The following is a 14,013-nucleotide window of genomic DNA, read 5'->3' as shown; positions in this document are numbered from 1 at the left end:
AGTTCTAATAAACAGTCTGTAGGTGTGTTTTTATTTGTTTGTTTCTGAGACGGTCTTACAGTGGAATGCAGACTGCCATCAAGCTTGAGATCCCCCTGCCTCTATGTCTCAGGTGCTAGCACTGTAGGCGTGGCCTGCCACTAGTGACTCAAAGTTCATCTCTAAGAACTGTCATTTTAAAAACGAAATATGTAGTAATGGACTGGACTGGAGATATTTTTTTTTGAGAGAGAGAGAGAGCTCTGGAGAGGAAATAGTCCCCTTCCAGCTCTGAGGTTAGACCCCAAGCAAATTCTGACTGGCTAACGCAGACTTACTCATCTCAGAAACTGGGCCTTGTGGCTTTGCCTAGAAGCCAGAGGTAAGAGGGCACTTGGTGGCTCCCTGAGGAGACGGCTTCAGAAGGGACATAGCAGGACCCTCACCCAGCACTGCTTTCCCGTTATCTTCATGCTTGACTCATGCTTGCCTCATGCAGGCTCAGGACTGCTGAGAGCCAGTGTGCTTGAGAGTAATGATCCTGCATCCTCTTCAGACTCCACACCCAAGGCTTGTGTAGCCAGGATCACAATGACTCCTGTCCTACCCGCCCCTGCTTCTTCACGGCCAGACCTCACCTGTGGCTGCTAGGCCCAGGTCATCTCCCCAGGAAGAGCAAACAAAAGGAAAGAAGGGGTGAGACCTCACTGTGCTACTCTGCTGCTACCTCAAGCATGTCTGCATCCGGCCCAGAGAACCTCCATCTTGAGCCCTGCCGGGCAAAGGAGGTACGCCCTGTGGATGGTCTGCTGATGCCACTGCCCAGCCCAGAGCGAGCTTGCTGTGGCTCTCTCCGCATGCGCAGAGCAGGCTATGAGCTATGGACGCTGTCTCCTGGCACATTCGGTTCTGTGAGTTGCAGTTGGAGGCAGGGAGCTAAACAACCGGGTCCTCCAGGGATCTCCTTCCTCTGCTGCCCGAGGCTCTCCTGCCCCAAGCAGTGCCTGCTCACCTACTGCCCACACTGTCCCCAGAACACACCCAGTGCCTCCAGGGCCATTAATAATATCTTCTATATTAATGAAACGTGATCGGAAACTGTCCATTAAGACAACACAAAAAAAATCCTCAGTGTTGTCCTCTGGACACCCGTTACTGTTCTGTAATCTTTCCCTGCCCAAGCAGGGTCCTGTGACTTTCTAAGTTGATGATTGGCATGAATCCGTCAGTCATGAACCATGCTAGTGTAAGCCGGGCCAGCCTGTGAGTTCTCTCTAAGCATTCCACAAGCAAAGCGCATCATCTAGAAAGCTCCATGACATCCGACAGGGTTGGTAAGGGCCTCTCGGCATTGCCAAATGGGAGATAGAGGAAAGGTCAGTGGGCGGAGCATCCTAGGAGCAACAAAGCTCCAGGAAGTAGATCTCGGGAAACAGACTTCCCGGTGGGGCCATTAGAGGAGACCAGCACTGCCACCTGAGCAAAGGACTCTGCAGGACTGCTGGCAGGCAGTGTTCAAAGAGCACCTCCACGAGCTATCAGCTGTCCTCACATGGCTCCCTTACTCCATCCCATGAACGCACATACTTCCCTTACTCTGCTAACGCGCGCGCGCACACACAAAAACTTTGTTAAGATGTAAAAGGCTAGAGAAAGGGAAAACTCAGGCCACACCAGCAAAGCCATGCCAGGGCCCTTGCTTGGAATCCATGCTAACCTGTGCACACCAAATAAGGTGACAGCCTACATTGGGCCTGTATCTAGCCAAGTTCCAGGCCCTTCCCTCAACATGAAATTCTAATAAGTGAAAATTGGTCCCTCTGATTTCCTAAGGAAGTCGCCATCTTGAGTTACCTGCTACTGACTGACTGCTTGGACTGTACATAGGCCAGAGGAGGGCCAAGATTCCCTCTCCTGCACACTTTCTGGATCATACCTCCCCTCAACTACCTTAATTCAAAGAGCAGGTGAGGATAGCCCCATGGAATTTTGCACAGGGTCAAAGGGACAGCTCAGGACTACAGACACTGAGCTGCTGGGCAGTCTGGCTTCCTACTCGCAATGGAGGAGTGCTCGGTAATGGCTTTGCCCTAACAATGTCCTTCATCCACCTCTATGAGCCAAACATCTGCCCCAACACTGCCAGATGTGAACGAATGGCTTCCCTACCCTGAATCTCATGTTCTCATTTATAGAAAGCCAGGCAGGTTCTTCGAGCACATGCATTTCGAGTACATGTATATACGATGGTCTTCCTAGCTGCTGACGTAGCTACCTTACCAGGTTCAAGCCCAAGAGATGGAGATTAGTGGAGCCAGCAAGGTCCGCCCAGGATCTGGGGATGCAGGAAAAGTGGTGGAAACTGGGTCATAGACCAGGGCTCCTGGAATGCAACCGAGCCCTAGAAAGTCACCCTCTCCCCTGAGTCCAGATGTGGCTGTTCACTCCACTCTATAGCTAGGGGCAAGGCTGGGAAGAAAGGGGGTCAGTCTTCGGGAGTGAGGAATCTGACCCGTCTCCAAGGCATTCAACACATGCCTCACAAAACAGCTGTCAACCTCAAGTGTGATCGGAACTTACAATAGAAAGAGACATCTCACCCTGTATCCTGGTTCAGAGTTGCCCCAAACACACCTCAGGGGCTTCAGAGCCTACCTGAATTTACAGCAGACTCCGATGCAGCCCCAGGGATTTCTAGCTCAGACCACTATGTCCTTCCCAGAAGAGCCATCACCATAGAGAGTGCCAAATCTACATTATTCCAGCCTTCGCAACACCAGCACCAGCCAATGAGTAACCTATCTGAATCCCCTCCTTGCACAATACCCACTGTGTCACTACAAGAACCCAGCAGGACTGAGCAGGGGAGATTTTCAATAACTTTCATTCCCCTCCCTTTCCCCTGTAGATGCTCAGAGAGGCCAAAGGGCATGGGGCCATGGAGGATGGCCGAAGAGAACCCCAAGGCACTCTGCTTGTGGAGGTATCTGTGAAGGTGAGATGAAATGTAAGGAGAAGAACTCAGAAAGCAGACAGAGAGGAGGGAAAGAAAAATCCTTCTCATCCCAGTGGGCACCACAGAGAGGGCAGGGCAGGTCACCAGTACCGTTTGTGGATGTACTGTGTTGACCCAAAGATTTTGGAGGTAACACTTGGAACATGGAAAGTGTGAGCTTAGTGATCATCTTTCCCAAAATGTTGACATCTTAACCCACAAGCCGACAGTGTTAGGAGGCAGGGCCTCTGGGAGGGAGAAGGGACAGGAGCAGAGCCCTCCTGGGGGGGGGAATGGGGTCCTTTGGATGGAGGCCTGAGAACTAGCCCTTGCCTTTTCTGCTGTGTACACAGTCTAGAGCTGGGCCCTCAGTAGAGGTCCAGGCTGCTGGCATCCTGACTCTTAAGCTCCTAGAACTATAAGAAGCAAACGCCTCTGGTTTATAAATCACAGTCTCCGAGTGCTTCTTTCTAGTTGCCCAAACAGGTAAGACAGGAGTATTCCGAATAAAAACACATTTCCAACTTCTATAGAAAATTCAGAAATTCTAGCAAAACTGTCCTCTCTCCCATTTACCACCATCAACTGGCTTGATAGGCCACTGGCCCTTTGTGGGCGAAGCCTTCTCATCTTTCTCGCCCCACTCCCACCTCTGCTCATCCCAAATCTGAGGGATCATTCCTGTCTCTGGTAATGGAGAATTCTGCCTTTTACCCATGCCTGCCTCAAAGCAGAAAACAGCAAGGCAAAAAGGCCCCATGCTTCCAGAAAAGTAGACAAGAGCTCCCTCGTACATAGCAAGGCAGACGTTGACTACGTAGTTCAGTTTTCTCACGTTTGCCTGTCTAGAACACCGGTTCTCAACCTGTGTGTCATGCTCCCTTTTGACAAACCCACGTCTCCAGGACGGTTTACATTATGATTCATAACAATAGCAAAATTATACTTACGAAGTAGCAACGAAAATAATTTTGTGGTTCGTAGTCACAACATGAGGAACTATATTAAGGTAGAGAACCATTGCTCTAGGAGCATCCCAGCATGCAGTGGGCCCAACAGGTCTTGTTTCCCACCTTCTCTCCCCACCTAACTATACCCTGCCAGGAAGAGTTATGTACCCAAGGACACGGGAGGCAGGCAGGCCCCTGCAAAGCACAGAGATGGGCCTGTGTCTAGTGAGCACACACTGATTCTTGCCACCTCTGCAGGGTTCTGACCATTCCAGATCCCCCGAAGCAATGCGATATCAAAGGAATTCAGCTCCTAAAGTGCACTTGACAATCTCTGGGGGGTACACAGCTCAGCTGCAGGGAATTAATGAAGGGGCAGAAGGCAGACGGGGAGGGAAAAACAGGGAGGGGATAGATGTGTATGTACAGCTGGTCCAACTGAGAAGCAGCCCCGCTATCAGACCTGCCGGTTACCTTAGGACATCACCAAGGTACATGCTCCCTAAGACATGGACAGCACAGCTCTGACCCTCTGCTCATCCACTGCTTTTGGACACTTCTACCCTTCCTTTCCTGAAGCTTAGCTTTTGCCTACCATACCCTCCCCACTACCAGCAAAGGTCTACTGCAGGGTTTAACTCTATTTACCAAAGAAAATTACAAAAAAGGAGAAATGTGCAAATCACTCCCACTTACAGGGCTGGAGTGCAGTGCGGGCAACATGTTTATTAGAAGTGGTTGTTCGCTGCTGAACTAACATGCAGCAAAGCTGACAGAGCTCACTGCAGCTGACAGAGCTCACTATGGCTGACAGAGCTCACTGCAACTGACAGAACTCACTGGGGTTGACAGCTCACTGCAGCTGACAGAACTCACTGCAGCTGACAGAGCTCACTGCAGCTGACAGAGCTCACTGTGGCTGACAGAGCTCACTATGGCTGACAGAGCTCACTGTGGCTGACAGAGCTCACTGAAGCTGACAGAGCTCACTGTGGCTGACAGAGCTCACTGCAGCTGACAGAGCTCACTGTGGCTGACAGAGCTCACTGTGGCTGACAGAGCTCACTGCAACTGACAGAACTCACTGAAGCTGACAGAGCTCACTGCAGCTGACAGAGCTCTCTGTGGCTGACAGCACTATGTAGACTGATGGATAAATAAATAAATAAATAAATAAATAAATAAACGAACAAACGAACAAGCAAGATGCACATAGGAACAGGTTTAAAGCAGGGACAGCCAACTCCCATAGCTCCCCCATGAGCACCTCAAACTGTGACAAGGGTGATGACAGAGGCTGTGGAGTGGTTGCCTCTGAAAGGGCCGCCTCTAAGAGAAGCTCTAGGTGAGGTGAGATGAAACTTAGTCACGCCCACCTACACTCTCAGGCCGTTTGAAATCAAACAGGACAGCCAGTGTGGAAACGCACGGTGCCTGTGGTCCTGCTGTGACTGGTAAGAGCAGAAGGTTGCCCAGCAGAGACAGCAGAGAGACCAGACAGTCTCCACCCTCTCTCCCAACCCCGCCTCTGCACTGGCCCATCTTACCTTTCAGAGATGCCACGTGGGACAGGGCCTGGGCATAAGTGGCTGTGTTCAGGAGGGTCCCTGGCAAGCAGGAGGGGAAGAAAGGCCCAGCGGGGCCCACTGTGCGTCCCAGGCTGTCAAAAACAGAATGTTCCGTTGAGGTCCAGCCTGTCTACAGAGCTACCCCAGACTCCTAATCCCAGAGTCAGCTAATCTTACCTCTGCTGGGCCTCCAGGGCCTCCTTCTTGCCCCGGGCCTGGTCCCCTGGGGGTGGAGAGTTGATGTTCCTCACTGGGGGTGGTGTCACCTCTGCCATGGGTTCCTTAGCCCCTGGTTCCTGGTCAGAGGCCCCTCTCTCTGTCTTCCTCCACTTGGCTCTTCGGTTCTGGAACCAGACCTGAATCCCACAGGAAACACACCCAAGGGAGACAGAGGGTCAGACAAGAGGAACCAGCCATGACCCAAGCGCAGGCCCACAGGAAGTTCAGCTAAGCTGCTTCTGACAGGCACTTTCCAAGGACCAGTGAAGAGCAGAAAGCGTCTAGTGCTTTGCCCACAAGAAGGGAAAGTATCATCCTGTAGGAGTTTGCGTGCTGAGCTGCCTGTGAGAATGTGAGTTTGAAGTGAAGCTCTCCCAGCAGGGATCATGGTGAAAGCAATTTGCAAAACGTTGTCCTGGGGGTTCTCATCCAGCGAGCTCACACCTGTGCTCTGCCCTGAAGAACTGTTATATATGAACAAATCCCTGGTCAGCTGCCGAGGGCACCCAGGAGAAACCCTCTCTCTGGGGCTTAGAAATTCTGAATCTTGATCAACAAATGTGGCTTTAGGGGCCACAGTATCCCTAAGGGATAAGCAGTCCTGCTAACCCCAGTTCACAGACAGGGAGGTTCGCTAATCTGCAGAAGCCCAGCGGCTTCTCTCAGGACCAGGATCCACACTTCCAGGGAAAGAGGCAATGCTACCTACCACCCATAAGCATTGTTAGAAAGGCATACATGCAAATATTGGACACAGTGCCCAGATAGCATGCAGCAACTGGTCACTCAGTGAAGAGTGGTTACTGTCCCGTCTATTTCCCGTCAGGTCAGGATAAAGTCTGTCTGACCTTGACCTTGGTTCCTCCTTAGAAGCTAGTGTTAGGTAAAGCGTACATCTTGGGAGGAAAAAAAAATAATTGCATTTGCCCAATAGAATCCTGGGAGCTCAAGATGTTCACAGAAGACAGATTTCTACGTCACCCAGAGAAGCTGCCCCTCTCCTCGCCCTGTCTCTTCTTTCTTCTCTGTCTAATTTCTGGCTAAAAGTCAGGCTAGACCAGGCTTCTCTCCAACTCCTAGAGTCAACCTCCCACCTCCTCCGGTCATGGCACACTGATAGGAAAAGAGCCTGGGTCTCTGAGGCTGAGCCCTCTGCCAGCCCACCTTATCTCTTCATTTTCTCTCTCCTGTAACTGGGTTCCTCTCTTTCTTTCTCTTTCTTTTAATTGTGTTGGCTTTTAATTGTGCATATCAGCAAGCGTTGAATGATGATTTTTATCTATATTCTAAATTTAGGGCAGTTAAATGCAAAGCAAAATGCAGACACTTTCTGGTGTCTTAATTGAATGAAGGTCACAGCTATAACAACATTTAATTGAGCTATTTTTCATTATCATATTTTAATGACTTTGCACTGACAGTTCGCCTGCTTCCGAGGAAAGAGTGTGATGGAGTCGTTTATTTCCCTATTTAGTTATTGTTTGACAACATCAGCTTCGATTAAGACCCTGCTTTATAGAACATTAATCATATTTGAATGAGCAAGGGGTATAAATGTAAACACATCTCCCTTCCCGCCACCGGGGCTCCTGTCCCCACACGGAAGCCGGCTGAGCGCTAGCGTGCCTGCCATTGTCTGCCTGCATAATAGCCAGCAACAGCCTCCGCAACAATTCTCGGCTTTAATTGTCACCACCCCTATCTCACCCTTGCACCTTTCAGGGAGAAGTTATGATCTCCTACTTCTGAATGCTCAATAATTGTGCCATTTATCTCAATTTGCAGTTCAGTCTTTAGGCAGCCATTGGCAAGCCGGCCTTACAAAAAGGGACTATAGACGGGGTCTGGGCCAAAGAACATTTTCATTCCCAAATAATAATCAGTTTAATTTGCCCGCATATGACCAATGATTCATGTTCAGATTTAATAATCAGGATCACATAATCTGATTATAGGGGAAATAATTTGTTTACAACCCCCAATTTACTGCTCAGAATTCCATTATCTCTCTTCAGCCATTGGTTTTTAAGAGATACTAACATGACCCAGGGGAACAGAAAGCAAACTATTATATTTCCAACAATTAGATCTTTGCATAGTCTTAACCCCAAGCTCCTACATAAAAAAAGAGAGCAGAAACAGCATGAGGAAACCCCATAAATAAGATGAATATATAATTGCGCTCAAAGAATAACTGGTCTGGAGAGGCAGCCCTGCGAGCCTCTGCCTCCCGTGCTCACTTGGGCACGGCTGCCGGGGCTAGGCACTTAAAAGCAGCTTCCAGAAAAGCGAGCAGCTTAGTGGCAGCCGCTCTGGCCGGCCGGCCCTTATCTGCTCAGCCCTTTTGCTGCTGCCGTTTAAAGATTTTTAAATTGCACGTGTTTTTCAGGTCCACTTTGCTCGAAGAGTCCGAGCGCGGGGCGGGGGTTGGGGGGGGGGGTTGGGCATGATGCAATTTCTGGAAAGCAGATCCCGCCCTGCTTCTCCTCTGAAAACGCGGTTCTCTGCAATTGACCGGCCTCACCCCGGAGCGGTCAGAGCTGCTCTGCGAGTAGCATCTCAGCTTTTTTTTTTTTTTTCCAAAGCAAGGAAATGGATGTGCATTGATGTAATTTAGTACCTTAGAGACGCGGACAGATTAGTGTAGAACATTATCACTAGTTAATTATGAATGACCGATTAATCAACCTAATCTAATATTCCACATTATGTTGATGTTATTAAAGTGCATCATGAAAATGACAGATAGTCTTCATTTGCTTTCTTTGGCCAAATGTGCACTCTGCAGTCATGATGTCAGAAAAAAAAAAAGTTTGCCAGTTTTAATATCAGAGAGTTAAATAATTTAAAAGAAGGTTTACCTGCACTCTGGCTTCTGTGAGGTTTATTTTCATGGCTAGCTCTTCTCTGGTGAAGACATCTGGGTAGTGTGTTTGGGCAAAGACTGCCTCCAGAGCTTCCAACTGGTAAAAAGAAAGAAGGGGGAAAAAAAACGGTGAGAGGCTGCGACTAAGAGAGGGGAGGGATGCATATTTCAGAGTTGAGGAGTGGCGAGGAAGCAGTTTCAAAGATCAAACCCCAGAAGGAAATAAAGAAAATAGCTGTCTGAAAAAGATTCCACAGAGGCCTGGGAGAAGTCTCAGCTAGTAACAGCAGTTGCCCCCAAGCCTGATGATGAAAAACCCAGTCTGACCCCAGAGACACACGGTGGAAGGAGAGAGCTCACTCCTGCAGGTTGCTCTCTGAGCTCTTCATAAACACACAAGTGCATCCACACACAAGTACACAGCAAATAAATAAGATATATTTTTTTACTCTGTGGGTGCTGGGAATTGAACCCTGGTCCTCTGGAAGAACATTCAGTGTTCTTAACCACTGAACCATCTCTCCAGCCCAAGATATATATGTATATTTTTTAAAGATAAGAAAATTTCAACAGAATGACACTTTAAATCCTGGTTGACTCTGTAGCCAAGGCTACTAACAGCCACAGTGTGCCCTCCCTGAGACATGGAAATAGACAAGTCACAGATGTTTCCGTGTGTTTACATTTCAATTTTGTAATGGACTTAAAAAAAATCTAAGGGTAGTCTCATGCCACCATGGGAGTAGAGAGGGCTGCCACCTATAAAACCCGCGATCAGTCAGCCCCACAGAAGCCTTATAAGAGTGTGGGGGTCACCCACAGATGCTCAGGAAAGGGACACTCAGCTTGGGGAAGCCCAGTAGAAAAGTCACAGCGGTGGCTAGCCACACTGTCTTCTCATGAGGCAGGCTTATCGGCCAGCTTTCCCCGTCTTCCTGGAGTAATAATGCTCAGCCTGCATTCTTCTGGTAGGGAAAATGTCACTTAGAACATCAGTCTAAGACACATGGGAAAATTCATAGCTGCTTCTTTACTGATGATTACCTGGAGTTACAAAACTCAACTGTCCTTTCCCCGGGCAGATGCATAAGTTATGCAGGAAAACAAAGACCTGACCAACCCAACAGTTGGTCTCCTTTCCGAAGGCAAGGAGAGAGTGACTCATCTGTGACTTTGGAAGAAACCGGTTCTCACGTACAGGGATCTGCCCTTACCTGCTGAAGAGTGAAGGTTGTCCGATTTCTGCGCTGTTTTCTTCTAAGAAACCCATCATCAAAATCCCCCGTAGAGTGGTTACCAAAAGGCGCTGTGCCTGCAGGGTGTAAGAGGAGTCAGATTGAGTGGAGAGACCCTGGTCTTCATTCAGACCCTCACACTCACACTAGCCCCTCCCATGCTCCATTGCAGGACACGAGCATGCCCTCCCAAGAGAGCCTGGCCTTCCAAAGTGCTTCTCTGTGTTCCCCCAGTAAGACCCTTCTTTTCCTACCTCTTGCTCTGTGTCACCATAAAACTTTTGGTTTCCCTATTTCATAGGACAACGGTGACCTTAATACCCAAGATGGCCAAGTCTACCCCCTGCAAAATTGTGGCCTCTGAGTCAGGAGGGGTCAGTGGCTTGAGAAAACTCTGATCCCAGTCTACTTTCCTTCCTGACTGTCCCTCTGTCCCCTGTCCCCTGACCCCTGTCCCCCGCCCCTCGTCTGTTCACCCTCTACTGTGGACCCCCCAGCAGACTGTATGCCCTCTCTGCTCACCTGTCAGTCCCCTCCCCTTGTTACGAAAGCCATCAAGGACTAAAGGCTGAGAAGGAAAGAAAACACCGAGAGAGGGCCTCTCACGCCCCTTTCCTCCTAGAAGTGCAGAATTCAAGGAGGTACGAAGTTTATAAATGATTATTAATTACCACTGGTCACAGCTCATCAGCACCATAGTGGATCTATTATAAAGACACCAATTAACAAAAGGCCTGCACCAGTAGAAAGCCATGTTGACTTCCTTGGGCGGTGCTCCAAGGGCATTCCATTAGGTAGCCAGGCCTTACACAGCACCCTGTTGTCCCCACTTCCCCAGAAATCGAGAGATGCTGTTTTCTCCAGCAGCCTCCAGTGCACAGGGTAAAGCCAGAACAGAGTCTGGCCCCAAATGTGCATTTGGATCATTTTCCAAATGTGCACTATTTACTTGATAGTCCACGATGGCTTCTTAGGAAAACAAATGAGTACGTTTCCATTAACCAGTGAGCGCTTCACCTGCCATGGGCGCTGCTGTCAGAATCGAGTGCTCAGCGGCTCGCAGGCACAGCCTCCAGACCATGCCCTTCGCAAGCACCTCAGCCCCTTCCACGTCATGCCTGCTACAGACGGGAACCCCAAGGACCACATGCCTTGTCTCTACTGGAGCGTTCATCCACCATCTTCCTGTCCAAATTGCATGCTTCCTCAAAACCCTAGCAACAAACATGTCTCTCCCTCTCAGTACAAACTAAGTGGGAGAGATTGGAAGCAACCTTGTTTCCATCACTGCAAAAGGCTGTGCTATCTCCCCTCGCAGTAGAGTATTTGACTGGTCAGCGTGGAGCAAGTTCTCGGCTGTTCTGCTCACTGCCTCCCCACGTCTTCTTTCTCACTTACACCTTGCTTGTGTACTGCTCACAGTGCTTCCCAGATGCACCCTACAAAAGCTGGCTTTACCTCGCTAGTAAAAAAAGAGACTGACAATCTACCAACGCGAGGGGGAGAGAGAGAGAGAGAGAGAGAGAGAGAGAGAGAGAGAAGAGTAGGCTAAAAAAGATTCTTGATAAAGTTATGCACAGCTCCTTAAGCAGAACATAATGGGAAAAATGAAATAATATGTTCATTGTTTCGCCCCAAAAGAAGTGCACAATGATACCTAGAACTGATAAATTGTAATAAGTTGTGCACGTCTCATGTGAGTATCAACTGAAGAAGAGTTGAATAGGAGACATCGAAAGTGTAAGTGCACGGGTTTTTAACCTATGACTGTAGTTATAAAGGATGCTGTTAAAAGAGAGACATTCTCAAAGACAATGCAATTACATAAAAGAGGATAGGACAAATCACCCGTCGGCGGATATATTATTCTGCAAAACAAATACTGGAATACTACACAGCAGTCTAAAAGGAAATAAGTGGATCCATCTGCAGAGGCATGGGAAAATCTCAAAGGTGTATTATGAAGTGAGCACACACACACACACACACACACACACACACACACACACACGCTACCCGCTAAGAGCAGTAAGCAAGTCAGAAAGAGCCTGGGATAGGTCAGTCTTTCAGTCACTTCTGTAACCCATCCTTATAAACCCATCTTTCCCCTTAGGTCACCCAGAATGTATCCAGCTTGACAAAAGCCTGGGCTAAGGACCGGCAATCAGCTTGGAATGAACAGCACGTAACAACTACCCACCACAAACCAACAGGGTCTCCTCCAGGCCTGGGGTAGAGTTGTAAGAGATTGCTCCTTTCTGACTGCCCCGAAGCCTCCCTGCCTGGGTCTTCCCTGGTATTGAAAAGCAAGCATGTCGAACTTAAATGCTTCCCCACTAGCTTCCTTTAGCAAACTCTGCTCAACTGTTAAGGGCTTGTATATAGAAAGCCTGAAGACTGCTCAAGGCAATCTACGGCAAGGAGGATAAGTGTCCCAGGATTGGAATAGCTTCAGTGTCTCTGGACCGCAGCACAAGCCAGAGTTAGAGGCGGGGGTGGGGGGATGGGGGGTGTGCACGGGCAGCATGTTCGGGATGGGGGTGGGGGTGCACGGGCTGCACGTTCACCTTAACTGCTCCAAATCACTGCCTGGAAGAACTTACCCTTTGGTTCCCCGGGCCTTGGTTAGAGACACCCAGGGATGCAAGCTTTTCACTTCTCACTACCCCTGCCCCACTTAACAACTGGGAGGAGAGAACACACCAGACACCAGGAATAGGGAAAGGCATTTTCCCCCTAAGGTCTAGAGACCAAAACAACCAGACCCCGGTCCTGGGGGCTGACGATCTGGGCGTTTGTGGTCAGAAATTCAGTAAGTCGCTGAGAGGAAACTACTCCTAGACACTCTGGGCGGGTAACTATCAGGGAGTTTGCCTCCAGGTACAGTTTTGCCGCTAGAAACTGACTTTAAGTTGTCCAGAATTAGGCGTGCGATCCCGGAGCACTCTTGCCAACGCCCAGGGTGAGAACCCGCCAGCAACCAGGCCCTTCCTGCCGGGCGGGCGTAGTGGAGCCCAGGACTCAGCGGGCAGTTCAACTTGCTTTGGTTTTCTGGGATGTTAGCAAAACACCGTGGAAGATTGATGCAGGCCCCCTGGGCGGAGGAGCCCCGATTAGAGGCGTGACACCAGCATCTGTGCTGGGAGGACCAGGAGTCCCTGAGGCACCCATAGCCCGGGGCAGCGCGACCCAGGCGGAGAGGGAGGTGGGAGGCAGGTGGCACCCGGGCGGAGGGATGGAGCTGGATGTAGGGAGGGGGCTACGGGTGCCCCTAAGCACTGCCATGAGGCTGCCACCTCGTGGGGCGAAGATCCCAAACACCCATCAGCCCTGTTGCGGCCCCGGCTCTTTTGGCTAGCTTGGCCTAGCCAAACAGCTCCGGAAAGCAGCGCTTACTCACCCTCTAGCTGTGGCGGGCAGTGGAAATAAAACATCGCCGACGGTCGGATGGGCCCTGACGGTTGGACCAGGACTGATGGCGGCCTGACAGACTTGTGCCCGTGCGTGGCTCCGGCCTGGCTGCAAAGCAAACAGCAATAGAGCCTGAGTCTCCTGCCTGCACACCCCGAGGATCACAAGGAGTGCCCCTCCTACAAAGCCCTTCCCGAAGCCCTTGGCCCCCCGGGGCCACCCGGGGGAGGGAGGGGGTTGATGGGAGAAGTGGTTGCGCCTCCCGTCCCAAGCCGTGACCCTACGGTCAGCCTTTCGCGTAGGTCCTGCTGCTGGACAACCGCGCCCTCACCAAGCTGAGCACACTCTGGCTCCTGGTTCTCAGGGGTCCCAGCCACAAGCCCTGCACTTGGCCACCGCAGCGGGGTCCGGCGATCGCGCAAGGCCATCTGCACGCGCAGCAGCTCGGGCCAAGAAGCCGGTGGAGCCCCAAGGCCCAGAGCAGGGAGCCGGGAGAGCGGCTCGGGAACCCTGCCTACCTCTGCGGGAGGCGGACGAGAAGGCCGGAGTGCGCTCGCCTCTAGTCCGCACGCGGGGCTCGGCTGGCGGCGGGCGGGGCTTGGCGCTGCTGGCGCCCGCAGGACCAGAGAAGTGACTGGGGAAGTGGCCAGATGTCTTGCTGTCTGTCTACAGCGCGCGCCGCCGCTCAGCACTCGCCTTTATAATCTCACGCATAATTGGCCTTAATCTGATTATTTCCAGCGCTGTCTACAGCGAGTAACTTGGATAGGTCTATTGGGCCTTACAAATG

General features: G+C 50.6%; 1 protein-coding gene across 1 annotated transcript in view; it reads right to left on the bottom strand.

Moving 5' to 3' along the window:
- Positions 1 to 13,747, bottom strand: part of Drgx (dorsal root ganglia homeobox) — a 29,638-nt gene extending 15,891 nt beyond the window's left edge. Inside the window, exons 1-6 of the mRNA XM_032919036.1 lie at positions 13,555 to 13,747; positions 13,213 to 13,331; positions 9,792 to 9,889; positions 8,573 to 8,674; positions 5,670 to 5,848; positions 5,472 to 5,584 (exon numbers count right to left, since the gene is read on the bottom strand). Of these exons, the coding sequence (XP_032774927.1) occupies positions 5,472 to 5,584; positions 5,670 to 5,848; positions 8,573 to 8,674; positions 9,792 to 9,889; positions 13,213 to 13,246 (526 nt within the window). The 5' untranslated portion in view covers positions 13,247 to 13,331; positions 13,555 to 13,747. The remainder of the gene's footprint in view (positions 1 to 5,471; positions 5,585 to 5,669; positions 5,849 to 8,572; positions 8,675 to 9,791; positions 9,890 to 13,212; positions 13,332 to 13,554) is intronic.
- Between the last annotated feature and the right edge of the window lie 266 nt (positions 13,748 to 14,013).

This window comes from Rattus rattus, chromosome 13, assembly GCF_011064425.1.
Source record: "Rattus rattus isolate New Zealand chromosome 13, Rrattus_CSIRO_v1, whole genome shotgun sequence".
Classification (NCBI taxonomy): domain Eukaryota; kingdom Metazoa; phylum Chordata; class Mammalia; order Rodentia; family Muridae; genus Rattus; species Rattus rattus.
This window is presented reverse-complemented; position numbering and strand designations above follow the sequence as displayed.